The 15,375-nt window shown below is 20.5% G+C and overlaps 1 protein-coding gene across 2 annotated transcripts in view; it reads left to right on the top strand.

Moving 5' to 3' along the window:
- LOC117173450 (hydroxymethylglutaryl-CoA synthase 1) overlaps nucleotides 1-15,375 on the top strand; it is a 29,023-nt gene that overhangs the window by 12,100 nt on the left and 1,548 nt on the right. For both annotated transcript variants that reach the window (XM_033362026.1, XM_033362027.1), the window contains exon 2: nucleotides 10,101-10,603. In XM_033362026.1, coding sequence (XP_033217917.1) covers nucleotides 10,141-10,603 — 463 coding nt within the window. In that variant the 5' untranslated portion in view covers nucleotides 10,101-10,140. The remainder of the gene's footprint in view (nucleotides 1-10,100; nucleotides 10,604-15,375) is intronic.

Raw genomic sequence — 15,375 nt, 5'->3', positions numbered from 1 at the left:
CGAAAATCTAAATATTCAATTTTTATTTGAAAATTTATCCTTTCTATTTAAAAATTCTACTATAATTTGTTTAAAAGATTAAATTTTTTATTAAATCAATTTTCGTTTTCGAAAATTAATTTTTTTTGTTAAAAAATCACGCTTTTCCTTGGAAATTTGACTATTTTATTGAAAATTTAATTATTCCACAGTTGGTTGAAACTTTATATTTTTCAGTTAAACATTAACTATTTGATTCAAAATTCACCTTTTAGTTTAAAAGATTAAAACATTATTTTTTCGGTTAACAATTCAACTATTGGTGGAAAATTGAACTTTTTTTTGAAAATCATTCATTTCTTTGGTTAAAAATGTCAATGTTTTCTTCAAAATTCATTTTATTATTAATCGAAAATTAATTTTTCAACCGAAAATCTAAATATTCCATTGTCAGTTGAAACTTGATCTTTTTTACTTAAAAATTCAACTATTTGGTTGGAAATTATTGATACTTTTTGTTGTAAATTCAACTATTTGTTTACAAAATCGTCTTGTTTGGCAGTAAATAAATCTTTTCGTTAAAAAAATTATTTATTTGTTTAAAAATCAATTTTTGTTATTGAAGGTTCATCTTTTTTAATTTAAAATTCATGTCTTTCCGTGAAAATTTGACTATTTTGTTGAACATTTTAAAATTTTTGTTTGAAAATTTGTTTGACTGACAATATCGCTATTCCATTTTTTGTTAAAAAATTATCTTTTTCAATTAGAAATTGATCTATTTGGTTGAAAATTTAACTATTAGGTTCAAGCTTTTTTGAAAAAAAAACTAAAAATTTATGTTTGGTAAAAAATGTAAGTGTTTTCTTGACCAAAGCAAAAATTTAAGTATTCCATTTTTAGTTTTAAATTGATCTTTTTTAGTTAAAAACCAACTATTTTGTTGAAAATTTATAATTTTTTTGTGTAAATTCAAGTGTTTCGTTGAAAATTAGTCTTTTGGTAGTAAATTAATCGTTTTGTTTCAAAAATTATCAGGCGTTTGTTTAAAAATTTAATTATTTTCTTAAAAATTCGTTTTATTATTAGTTAACAATTAATTTTTTCAAAGAAAATTGAAATAATATTACATTTTTAGTTGGAAATTTATCTTTTTTAGTTCGAAATTCAACGAACTTTTGGTTGAAAGCTGAACTTTTTCTTTGAAAATCAATTTTCCTTTTCGATGATTCATAATTTCAGTTGAAAATTCATGTTAAATTAAAACCTTAACTATTTTGTCGAATATTCGTTTCATTATTGGTTGAAAATTAATTTTTTAGACATCAATTTCAATATTCTTTTTTTAGTTAAAAATCTAATTTTTCAGTTAAAAAATTAACTATTTTGTTGAAAATTTATACTTTTTGCTGTAAATTCAAATGTTTGGTTAAAAATTTAATTATTAGTTTAAATTTAATTTTTTAACCGAAAATTTTAATATTCCATTTTTCGTTGAAAATACACCTTTTTAGTTAAAAATTCAACTAACATTTGTTTGAAAGATGAACTTTTTTTAATCAATTTTTGTTTTCGAAGATTCATAATTTTAATTTAGAATTTATTTTTGGTTAAAAATTAAACTACCTTTTTGAAAAGTGGTTTCATTATTGGAAGAAAATTAATTTTTTAACAGAAAATGTAAGTATTTCATTTTTAGTTAAAAATTTACCTTTATCAGTTAATAATTAGACTACTTTTTGGTTGCGAATGTATAATTTTGTTGTAAATTTAATTATTTGTTTAAAAATTCAATCATTTGGTTGAAAATTCGTCTTTTTTTGGTAGTAAATTAATCTTCCTGTTTAAAAATTATATTTTGTATTGAAAATTCAACTATTCGGTTGAAAGTTGAATTGTTTAATTGAAAATTTATTTTTGTTTTCGAAGATTTATCATTTGACTTGAAAATTCATTTCCTTATTTGAAATCATGTCTTTGGTTAAAAATTCGTTTCATTTTTAGTCGAAAATTAATTTTTTAACTGAAAATTGAAATAATACTCCATTTTTAGTTGAAAATTATATCTTTTTTCAGTTAAAAATTCAACTATTTCATTGAAAATTTATACTTCTTATTGTACATTCAATTATCTGGTTAAATATCCAACTATTTGGTTGAAAAATCGTCGTTTTTGGTAGTAAATTAATCGTTTTGGCTCAAAAAATATCTTTTTTGTGAAAAAATTAACTATTTGATTGAATGTTGAATTCTTTTTTGGGAAAACATTTTTTTTGTGAAGATTTATCATTTTAGGGGAAAATTCATGTATTTGGTTGAATATATAACTATATTATTGAACATTCTTTTTTTTTGTGGAGCATTACTTTTTTAAATTCAAAATGGAACCATTTCATTTTTGCTTAAAAGATGATATTTTTAATTCAAATTGATTCTTTCCAGATGAAAATTTATCTTCTTTAGTTGAAATTCAACTATTGGTTTAAAATGTCTCTTTTCTTGAAGTGAATTTATTTTTTTGTTTAAAAAATTATCCGCTTGGCTGAAAATTCATATTTTATGGTTGGAAATTATATTTTTTGTTGAAAATTCACCTTTTCATGTTTGATAATTCATTTATCTTCTTAGAAATTTTGTCTTTTTCGTTTGAAAAATTAACTGTTTGATTAAAACTTTATCCATTTTGTGGAAAATTTAATTATTCTATTAAAAAGTCATCTTGTTTTTTTGGTGTCAAAACTTCAACTATTGTGTTGAAAATCTGTCATTTTTTTCTAGAAAAATTCTCGTTTTAGATTGAAAATGTATCTTTTTTGATTGAAATAAACATTTTTTTTTTCAAAATTCACATTTTCAATTTGATGATTCAACTATCTGATAGAAAAAATTGTCTTTTTGCTTTGAAAATTCGAACTATTTGGTTCAACATTGAATGAGTTTTGGATAAAGTTTAATCTTTTTTGGACTGTACAGTCTAAAATAATTAAGAGATTATTAATAAGAATAAGTGCTTGTATCAAATAAAATAGGCACATACCAATTTTTAAATGGAAATTTTGATAAGGTTTTTAATTGGCTTTTTAAAATAGAAGACACAATTAAAAATCTTATCAACAATAATTTGTAATTATAATTGTTTACGCTTGATTTTTCATAACATTTTTATTTTCAATCAAATTAAATGGTAACGTTCTTAGAAAAAAGGGATTTTTCGAGGTCTCAGTTTTTCGATTATCATCAATAAAATCGATAAAATATTGTTATAACTGTCATATCTAAAGAAAGCTGAGAATGTTTCAATTTTTATGGAGTGAAAGTGTCTCGTTAAGATTTCACTTCTTGCGCGAAGGCTCTTCGTTTCTTCGATACTTTCATTGTCAAGTTTACAACTTTATTTTCCATAATTATAGGTTTTGAAATCCCTATGTTATCTAATAATATATAAATGAGTAAAAATGGTACTATTTATATGTGAAATTAATTTTTTTTTCATTTGTGAAAGTACCTTTATAAAAGGGTAATTAGTTTCTTAATGGTAAATTGTTTTAGAAATTTAATTTGAAAAATCATTACAAGATTACTATTGTATTTCCTGTTGAAAAGTGATGTTTTTTACAGTTCAAAACTCATCAGTTTAGTTGAAAATTTAATTAAATATTTATAGTTTTAGATTAAAGTAGATCAGTCAGGATACAAAATTATTATTTTTTTTTTACTAAAAATGTCGCTATTATATTTTCTGTTAAAAATTGATTTTTTTTCTAGTTCAAAATTAATCTTTTTGTTTGAAAATTAATCTCATTATTTAATAATTCATTTTTTTGGTTAAAAATTCAAGTATTTTATTTAAATATTCATAATTTTATCTAAAAATTTATCAGTTAAGATGAAAATTAATTTTTTGTTTACTAAAAATGTCACTTTTTTATTTTCTATTAAAAATGGATTTTTTTCTAGTTCAAAATTCATCTATTTATTTAAAAATTTATTTCTTTTTTCTTGAAAATTGAACTATTTCGTTAAAATTCATATGTTTTGATGAAAAATTATTATTTTTTTTTGGTACAAAATTAATCTTTTTGTTTAAAAATTCAAGTATTTTAGTTAAATATTCATAAATATTCATAAATATAAATAAATATGAATGAATATAAATAAATATAAATAAATATAAATAAATATAAATAAATATAAATAAATATAAATAATTATAAAGAAATATAAATAAAATTCATATATTTTGTTGAAAAATTGTATTTTTTTATAGAAAATTATGCTTTTTTTGAAAATGAATTTTATTGTTTAAACATTTATCTTTTTAATTAAATATTCATGTTTTTATCTGAAAATTTATCAGTCAAGATGAAAATTAATTTTTTGTAATTACTAAAAATGCAACTATTATATTTTCTATTAAAAAATTTTTTTTTTTCTAGTTCAAAATTCATCTATTTTGTTGAAAAAGTGTATTTTTTTGTGTAGAAAATTAATATTATTGTTTTAAAAAAATCATATCGTTTAAAAAATCATCTTTTCAGTTAAAAGTTCAAGTATTTTAGTTAAATATTCATAAATTTAGTTGAAAATTGATCTTATTGTTTAAAAATTCATCTTTTAGGTTAAAAATGGAAGTATTTTGTTGAAAAAGTGTATTTTTTTGCGTAGAAAATTAATATTGTTTGAAAATAATCTTATTGTTTAAAAATTCGTCTTTTTAGTTAAAAAATCAACTATTTTAATCAAATATTCATCAATTTAGTTGAAAATTGATCTTTCAAGATGAAAATTATTTTTTTTTTTTCACTAAAAATTTGACACTATAACATTTTCTATGGAAAGTTGAATTTTTTTAGTTCAAAATTCATCTATTTGTTTAAAAATGGGTATTCTTTGATTGAAAATGGAACTATTTCTTTAAATTCATATATTTTGTTGAAAAATTGTATTTTTTGGTAGAAAATTATTCTTTTTTTTTTTTAATTAATCATATTCTTTAAAAATTCAACTTTTTAGTGAAAAATTCAAGTATTTTAGTTAAATATTTATATTTTTATTTCAAAATTTATCAGTCAAGATGAAAATTAATTTTTTGTTTACCTAAAAAGTTACTGTTCTATTTTCTATTAAAAATGGATTTTTTTCTAGTATAAAATTCCTCTATTTATTTAAAAATTTGCTTTATTTTTATTGAAAATTCAACTATTTCGTTAAAATTAATATATTTTGATAAAAAATTATTTTTTTGTACAAAATTCAACTTTTTGTTTGAAAATTCATCTTCTTGTTTAAAAATTCATCTTTTCGGTTAAAAATTGATGTATTTTGTTGAAAAAGTGTATTTTTTGTGTAGAAAATTAATATTGTTATTTAAAAATAATCTTATTGTTTAAAAATTCATCTTTTTAGTTAAAAATTCAAGTATTTTAGTTAAATCTTCATAAATTTAGTTGAAAATTGATCTTTCAAGATAAAAATTTTTTTTTTTACTAAAAATTTGACAATGCTATTTTCTATGGAAAGTGGAATTTTTTTTAGTTCAAAATTCATCTATTTGTATAAAAATTGGTGTTCTTTCATTGAAAATGGAACTATTTCGTTTAAATTCATATATTTTGTTGAAAAATTGTATTTTTTGATAGAAAATTAATTTTTTTTGTTTGAAAATGAATATTATTGTTTAAAAATTCGTCTTTTCGTTAAAAAATGCAAGTATTTTGTTGAAAAAGTGTATTTTTTATGTAGAAAATTAATATTTTTGTTTGAAAATAATCTTATTGTTCAATAGTTTATCTTTTTAGTTAAATATTCATAATTTTAGTTGAAAATTGATTAAAGTGGAAAGTGGCATTTTTTTCTAGTTCAAAATTCATCTATTTGTTTAAAAATGTGTGTCCTTTGATTGAAAAGTCAACTATTTCGTTAAAATTCATATATATTGTTAAAAAATTGTATTTTGTAGTAGAAAATTAACCTTATTGTTTAAAAATTCATCTTTTCGGTTAAAAATTAAAGTATTCTGGTTAAATATTCATAATTTCAGTTTAAAATTGATCAGTCGAGATGAAAATTAATTTTTTTGTACTAAAAATGTAACTGTTCTATTTTCTGTTAAAAATTGATTTTTTTTCAAATTCAAAATTCATCTATTTCGTTGAAAAATTGTATTTTTTATAGAATATTAATCTTATTGTTCAATAATTCATCTTTTTTGTTAAAAATTGAAGTATATTATTTTATTTAAATATTCATAAATTTATCTGAAAAGTTGTCAGTCAAGAAGAAAATTAATTTTTCTTTACTAAAAATGTAACTATTCTTTTTTCTGTTAAAAAATTGTTTCTAATCTAAAATTGATCTATTTTGTTGAAAAATTGTATTTTTTGATGGAAAATAAATCTTATTTGTTCAATAATTCATCTTTTTTTATTAAAAATATAACTATTTTATTTTCTGTTAAAAATGGATTTATTTTCTAGTTCAAAATTCATCTATTTGATTGAAAATTCAACTATTTCGTTAAAATTCATATATTCTGTTGAAAAATTATATTTGTTGGTAGAAAATGAATCTGTTTGTTTGAAAATTAATCTTATTATTTAAAAATTCATCTTTTCGGTCAAAAATGCAAGTATGTTGTTGAAAAAGTGTTTTTTTTTTTAGAAAATTAATATTATCGCTTGAAAATAATAATATTATAATAATAATTTTATGTGAAAATTTATCAGTTATGATGAAAATTATTTTTTGACGAAAAATGTAACTATTCTACTTTCTGTTAAAAATTGATTTTTTTCTAGTTCAAAATTCATGTATTTTGTTGAAAAAGTGTATTTTTCTATAGAAAATTAATCTTTTTGTTTGAAAATGAATATTATTGTTTAATAACTCATCTTTTTGGTTAAAAATTCAAGTATTATGTTGAAAAATTGTACTTTTTTTAAAGAAAATTAATATCATTGTTTAAAAATTCATCTTTTTAGTTAGAAATATAAGTATTTTGGTTAAATATTCATAGTTTTGGTTGAAAATTAATCTTTCCAGATGAAAATTATTTTTTACTAATAATGTAACTATTGTATTTTCTGTTGAAAATTGTTTTTTTTTCTAGTTTTTCAAAATTCATGTATTTAGTTGAAAATTGGTGCCCTTTGATTGACAATGGAACTATTTCATTAAAATTCATATATTTTGTTGAAAAATTGTATTTTTATGTAGAAAAGTATTCTTTTTGTTTGAAAATTAATCTTATTGTTCAATAATTTATCTTTTAAGTTAAAAATTCAAGTATTTTAGTTAAATATTCATAATTTTAGTTCAAAATTGATCTTTTAAGATGGAAAATTTTTTTAACTAATAATGTGACTATGCTATTTTCTGTGGAAATTTGAATTTTTTTCTAGTTCAGAATTCATCTATCTGTTTAAAAATTTGTTTCCTTTGATTCAAAATTCAACTATTTCGTTAAAATTCACATATTTTGTTAAAAAAATTGTATTTTTTGGTAGAAAATTAATCTGTTGGTTTGAAAATTAATCTTATAGTTTAAACATCCATCTTTTTTGTTAAAAATTCAAATATTTTAGTTAAATATTCATAATTTTCGTTGAAAACTGATCTTGCAAAATGAAATTCTTTTTTTACTAAAAATGTGAATATGCTATTTTCTGTGGAAAATTGAATTTTTTCCTAGTTCAAAAGTCATCTATTTATTTAAAAATTTGTTTTTGATAGGAAACTAATCTTTTGGTTTGAAAATTAATCTTATTATTTCAAAATTCATCTTTTCGTTTCAAAATTCAAATTGATCAGTTAAGTTGACAATTAATTTTTTTACGAAAAATGTAACTATTACACTTTCTGTTGATATTTCATTTTTTTTCTAGTTCAAAACTCATTTATTCGTTTAAAAATTTATCTTTTCGTTCAAAAATTCAAGTATTTTAGTTAAATATTCATAATTTAAGTTAAAAATTCATCTGTTTGGCTAAAAAGTCCAACAAATGAGTCCAGTATTCCGGATCCCAGTAAATTTCAAATGAATACAAAATATTTGAAAAATTACAAAAAGTAACCAGATTTCAAAGAATTTGAAACAATTTTCAGATTTTAACCGGTTTCAAATTTGTTTAGAAGATTTTAAAAGACTCTACAAAGATTTCGAACATTTCACGGATATTTCAAAATATTTTACCAAGATTTTAAATGTTTCAAGGATTTCAATGATTTTACCAAAATTTTAAGAGTTTTCAAAAGATTTCAAATTTTCATTTTATAAATATTTTAAAAGACTTTATAAAGATTTCGAACATTTCACGGATATTTCAAAATATTTCACCAAGATTTTAAATATTTCAAGGATTTCAATGATTTTACCAAAATTTTAAGAGTTTTCAAAAGATTTCAAATTTTCATTTTATAAATATTTTAAAAGACTTTACAAAGATTTCGAACATTTCACGGATATTTCAAAATATTTCACCTTGATTTTAAATATTTCAAGGATTTCAATGATTTTACCAAAATTTTAAGAGTTTTCAAAATTTCCATTTCATAAATATTTTAAAGATTTTACAGGATTTCAAAGATTTTTTCAAAATTTTAAGAGATTTCAAAAGATTTCAGAAATATTTGAAAGATATTACCAAAATTTTAAAAGATTTCAAAATATTTTAAATATTTTAATGATTTCAAATTAACTCAAAAGATTTGAAATATTCTAATGGTTTTAAATTAATACAAAATATTTAAAAGATTTTACAAAGATTTCACAAATATTTCCAAATATTTCAAAATATTTCACCAAGATTTCAAATGTTTCAAGGATTTCAAAGATTTTACCAAAATTTTAAAAGATTTCGAAAGATTTCAAATATTTAATGAAAACTTTGAACATTTCACGAAAGTTTAAAGAAAAAATATTTCAAAAATTTTAAGAAGATTTCGAAAGATTTCAAATATTTAATGAAAATTTTAAACATTTCACGAAAGTTTAAAAAAAAAATATTTCAAAAATTTTAAGAAGATTTCGAACATTTCACAAATATTTCAAAATATTTCACCAAGATTTCAAATACTTGAAGTGTTTCAATGAGTTTACCAAAATTTTAAAACCAGATTTCAAATATTTCGAAATTTTTTTAACGGTTCCAAATTTGTTTAGAAGATTGTAATGGATTTTACAAAGATTTTACAAATATTTCGAACATTTCAAAATATTTCACCAACGTTTCAAAGATTTTACCAAAATTTAAAAAGACTTCAAAGATTTCGAAAAATTTTAAAGATATAAACGATTTTAAATTTGTTTAGAAGATCTTAAAAGATTTCACAACAATTTCAGAGATTTTACAAATATTTCGGACACTTCACAAAAGTTTCAAAACATTTCACAAAGATTTTAAAGATTTCAGAACGATTTTAAAAGATTTTAAATGATTTTAAATTAATACAAAATATTCCAAATATTTCGAACATCTTTCTAAAGATTTTAAGCGATTTAAATTTTGTATAGAAGATTTAAAAAGATTTCACAAATATTTTACAAAGATTTCATACAAATTTACAAATATTTGAAAGATTTTACAAAGATTTCACAAATTTTTAAAAATATTTCATCAAGATTTCAAATTTTTCAAGGATTTCAAAGATTTTACCAAAATTTTAATAGATTTCAAATATTTTAATGATTTTAAATCAATACAAAATATTTCAAAAATTTCATAAAGTGACCAGATTTCAAAGATTTCAAATTTTTTTTAACGATTTCAAATTTGTTTAGAAGATTCTAATAGATTAATTCATTCATCTTTTCGTTTAAAAATTCAAATTGATCAGTCAAGTTGAAAATTAATTTTTTTTACGAAAAATGTAACTATTATACTTTCTGTTGAAATTTCATTTTTTTTTCTAGTTCAAAATTCATCTATTGGTTTAAAAATTTCTATCTTTCCGTTAAAAAATTCAAGAATTTTAGTTAAATATTCATAATTTAATTTCACTATTCATTTATTTTAAAAATTTTTGCTCCTGCAAATGAGTCCAGTATTCCGGATCCCTGTAAATTTTCTTCTCTCCTAAATCATTGAATTGACGAATAATGGATTTCGAAATTTCGATTCCAGATTATTGTACATACCACCCTTCCTTCACCTTTAAATCATCATGTGGCCCAAAGACGTCGGCATTAAGGCGATGGAGCTCTACTTCCCGGCCCAATATGTGGACCAGGAAGAGCTGGAAAAATTCGATGGCGTTTCCGCCGGAAAATATACGATTGGATTGGGCCAATCGAGAATGGGATTTTGCACAGACAGGGAGGACATCAATTCTCTCTGTCTGACAGTAGTTAGTCGTCTGATGGAGAGGTACAGAGTGAAACCAGAGGACATTGGGCGCTTGGAAGTCGGGACCGAGACGATCCTCGACAAGAGCAAATCTGTCAAGTCCGTGTTGATGCAGCTTTTTGAACCCTCGGGTTCCACGGACATCGAGGGCGTTGATTCGACCAATGCCTGTTATGGAGGCACTGCTGCTCTCTTCAATGCCGTCTCCTGGGTGGAAAGCAGCGCCTGGGATGGACGTCTTGCGATCGTCGTTGCCGCTGATAATGCAGTTTACGCAAAAGGTATACTAGCAGGCTTTCCAGAGTATTCTAAAGAGTCCAAATTACTGGAATCATTTATAATTAATACTTAACTATTATATGAAAATATAAATTGTCATATTTTACCTAATATTATCAAACATCTATTATTTTTAGAAATATTTTCAGCAATTTTCAATCATTTTCCGGTTCGCAAAACATTTTTTACGATTAAATCTCAAAGGGCACACTTCCGTAAAATTACATAAAGAGCCTGCTGGGTGTTTAACACCCAAGGGTATTCAAACGTGTGCTGTGCCGACGGTATTGGATACTTTTTTACAAGAAAATCAATTAATCATGTTTCATCTATCTAGTTGAAGGAGAAAAAGGTTTCATAACAGTTTTCGAATTTTAAAGTAGTTAAAAAAATCTTTTTTGCAAAAAAATTTTAAAATGACTTCTTTCACTCTGAAATTCACAACTTTATTCTAAAAAAATAAAAGATTTGATTCAATGAAAAATAAAACACCGTGCTTTGCGTGATTAAACTATTTTATTGATATTAAATTGCATATAAAAATTATAAAAATCAAAATTATGTGAAAATGATATAGAAAAATAGGTTTTCATGTGATTTGTTACTCTGGTGCCAAATGTTCCATTTTCTTGAATTTGGTACGTTTTCTTAAAGCGCAAATAAGTCGCTGGGTATATTACACCCAGTATGCCTTTTAAGGGTTAAAATGAAACAATTCAAACTCATAAAGCTGAAAAATTGCGTTTTATTAGAAAAGTATATAATAAAGTAGAGCCTATACTCAAAATATAAACTTATTTTTAATTTTTCTAGGAATTTTAGATCAATTTTTTTCTTTTTTTTGAGCATTTCAAAATGCTCAAAAAGTTTCAAAATCTTCAAAAATCTACATTTTGCTTAACATATTATGGAATATTTTTAAATTTTCTATCAGTTTGGAAATTCTTTTGAAAATTCTAAACAATTTTTTATATTTTTCGAGTTTTCCCTAAAACTCATAATAAATCCTGCAAAATGAAAATAATGCGTTAAAATCTTCTATATTATTTTCTGACAATTTTGGAAATATTTTTTAATATTTTTAAATATACTTTAACATTAATTTTTAAAAAATAGAGAATCATTTTAATTTTTCAATTTTAAAATAAATATCGCTAAATTGCAAAATAAAAAAATTATAAGTTTAATAAATTGTACAGATCAAAAGTTAAAAAAATTCACGCTATAATTTCAATGCTATTAAATTATTTTTTAAAAAGAAAAATCACTAAAAAATGTTACAGGAATCTGATGTATATTTTGTTATTATCTGAAAATCTTAAAGAATCATTTAAAAACTTCAAAATCTCATTTAAAGATCTTCAAAAATATATATTTTGTTAAACTATTTAAATTATTTTTGAATCTCTTCAAAACTTCGAAATATCTTTTGAACTAATTGAATTTTTTCCAAAGTAATGATTGTTTATTTTTTACTTATACTTTCAAATTTTTCTTGTTAAAATTTTTTTTACGTATTTTGTACAAAATAATTTTTCAAACAAAAAAATCATTGAAAATTTTCCCAGAAATCTTTAAAAAAAATTCTCATTATCTTCAAGCTTTAAAAATCCTTAAATAGCTTCAAAATTTTGTTTTAAAATCTTCAAAAATCTACATTTTCTTTAAAATTTGTTTGGAATCTTTTCAAATGTTAATTTTGTTTTAAATTTGGAAATATCTCTTAAATTAATATGAATTTTTCATAAAACTCTCAATCAATTCTGCAAAATAAAAAAAAATACTTTAAAGGCTTCTGATTTTTGTTTAAAATTTTGGAAATCTTTTGAAATTTTCTTAAATATTATCTTGGAATTAATTTTTTAAGATAAAACCATTTTTAATTTTCATAGGAATTTTAACGAATTTTTCGTATATAATTTTTTTTTAATTATTTGGAATCTTTTTAAATGTTGAATTATTTTTGAAATTCTTTCAAAACTTTCGATAATTTTTAATAAAACCTGCAAAATATAACATAAAATAATAAAAAAAAAAAATAAAAATGTAAATTTTTAATTTAAGAAAATAGTTCAATTTTTCACGAACTAGTTGAATATAAATATTTATCTGAAGTTTCCAACAAGAACAATAATCTTCTACCAAGAAACAAAATTTTTTGATTCACGAATTTTTAATTAAATAATGGAATTTTCATCTAAAAAAAAGTGCAAACATAAATAAAATAGTTTAATTTTAACTTTCAATATCAATTTAAAAAACTATTTTTTTAAACTGAAAATTTACATTTTTATTGAAAATTCTTATTTCCAAGTAAAAAATTGGAAAATTTTGTATAAACCCCGTCATTAGTCCTAAAAGTATTTTTCAAAAGATTTAAACAGATTTCAAAAATTGTAAAGCAAAAATAATCTGGAATATTTTCGGGCATTCTTTTTAAATTTTGCAGGTTTTATTAAGAATTGTAGGAAAAAGTCGAATCATTTTAAACGATATTTAGAAGTTTGGAAAGAATTAAAAAAATAATTCAAAAGTTGAAAAGATTCCAAATAATTAAAAATAAAATTATATACGAAAAATTCATTAAGATTCCTATGAAAATTAAAAATGGTTTTTTATCTTAGAAAATTAATTTTTTAAAAATATTTAAGAAGATTTCGAAAAATTTCCAAAATTTCAAAAAAAAATTAGAAACTTTTAAGGGATTTTTTTTTATTTTGTAGTATTGATTAGGGATTAAGGATTTTAGAAGTTTGAAGTTAATAAAAAAAAAACGAATTTAGAATAGTTTAGTTTGCAGTTAGAAAAGTAAATTTTAAAGAAAAAAAATTAGTTTTCAAAAAATGAATTATTTTTTTAGTTTCTATAAAAAAAAGACTAATCTTCAACAAAGTACATAAATTTTCATCTAAAAAAGATCAATTTGCAATTAAAATTAGAATAGTCAAAATGTTAGAAAAATAAATAATTTTTTTGCATAAAAAATATTTCAAATTCAAAGATCTCAAAAAGGGTTAAGTATTTGAAATCGTGGTAAAATATTTTGAAATATTTGTGAAATGTTCGAAATCTTTGAAATATTTATTAAGTGTTTGGAAACTTTTGTGAAATGTTCAAAATTTTTATAAAATATTTGAAATCTTTTGAAATATTTTAAAATTTTGGTAAAATCTTTGAAATAATTGAAATGTTTGTTTTTTTATGAAATTTTTATGAAATCTTTGAAATATTTTCTATTAATTTGAAATCTTTTGAAATCTTTTAAAATTTTGGTAAAATCTTTGAAATCTTTGATATCTGGTTACTTTATGAATTTTTTGAAATATTTTGTAGATATTAATTTAAAATCATTAAAATATTTGAAATCTTTTAAAATCTTGGTAAAATCTTACTAAAATCTTTGAAATCCTTGAGATATTTGAAATCGTGGTAAAATATTTTGAAATATTTGTGAAATGTTCGTAATCTTTGAAATATTTATCAAATGTTTTGAAACTTTTGTGAAATGTTCAAAATTTTTGTAAAATATTTGAAATCTTCTGAAATATTTTTAAATTTTGGTAAAATCTTTCAAATCCTTGAAATATTTGAAATCTTTGTTAAACAAATTTGAAATATTTGTGAAATTTTTGTAAAATTTTTGAAATATTTTGTATTAATTTGAAATCATTAAAATATTTGAAATCTTTTGAAATCTTTTAATATTTTGGTAAAATCTTTGAAATCCTTGAAATATTGGGAAATATCTGTGAAATGTTCGAAATCATATTTTAAAATCGTTTATATCTTTAACATTTTTCGAAATCTTTGAAATATTTTGTATTCCTTTGAAATCCTTAAAATATTTGAAATCTTTTTAAATTTTAGTAAAATCTTTGAAATCTTGGTGAAATATTTTGAAATGTTCGAAATCTTTGTAAAATATTTTTAATCTTTGTAAAATCTATTACAATCTTCCAAATAGATTTGAAATCGTTAAAAAAAGTTCCAAATATTTGAATGCTGGTCACTTTATGAAATTTTAATGAATTTTTTGAAATATTTTGTATTCATTTTAAATCATTAAAATATTTAAAATCTTTTAAATTTTTGATAAACTCTTTGAAATATATTAAGTATTTGAAATCGTGGTAAAATATTTTGAAATATTTGTAAAATATTCGAAATCTTTGAAATATTTATGAAATTTTCAACATTTTTGTAAAATATTTGAAATCTTTTGAAATAATTTAAAAATTTTGGTAAAATCTTTCAAATATTTGTGAAATCTTTGTAAAATTTTTGAAATATTTTGTATTCTTTTGAAATCAGTAAAAAATTTGAAATTTTTTGAAATCTTTTAAAATGTTGGTAAAATCTTTGAAATCGTTGAAATATTTGAAATCTTTACAATTTTTCGAAATATTTGATATATTTTGTATTAATATAAAATCATGAAAATATTTGAAATCATTTAGAATCTTTTAAAATCGTTGTAAAATCTTTAAAATCTTTGTGAAATGTTTTGAAATATTTTGTATTCCTTTGAAATCCTTAAAATATTTATAATCTTCAAAATTTTTGATAAACTGTTTAAAATACTTTAAGCATTTGAAATCGTGGTAAAATATTTTGAAATATTTGTGAAATTTTCGAAATCTTTGAAATATTTATCAATTGTTCAAAATTTTTATAAAATATTTGAAATCTTTTGAAATATTTTAAAATGTTGGTAAAATCTTTCAAATCCTTGAAATATTAAAAATCTTTGTTAAAAAATTTAGAATATTTGTGA

The sequence above is a fragment of the Belonocnema kinseyi genome, chromosome 5, assembly GCF_010883055.1.
Source record: "Belonocnema kinseyi isolate 2016_QV_RU_SX_M_011 chromosome 5, B_treatae_v1, whole genome shotgun sequence".
Lineage (NCBI taxonomy): Eukaryota > Metazoa > Arthropoda > Insecta > Hymenoptera > Cynipidae > Belonocnema > Belonocnema kinseyi.
This window is presented reverse-complemented; position numbering and strand designations above follow the sequence as displayed.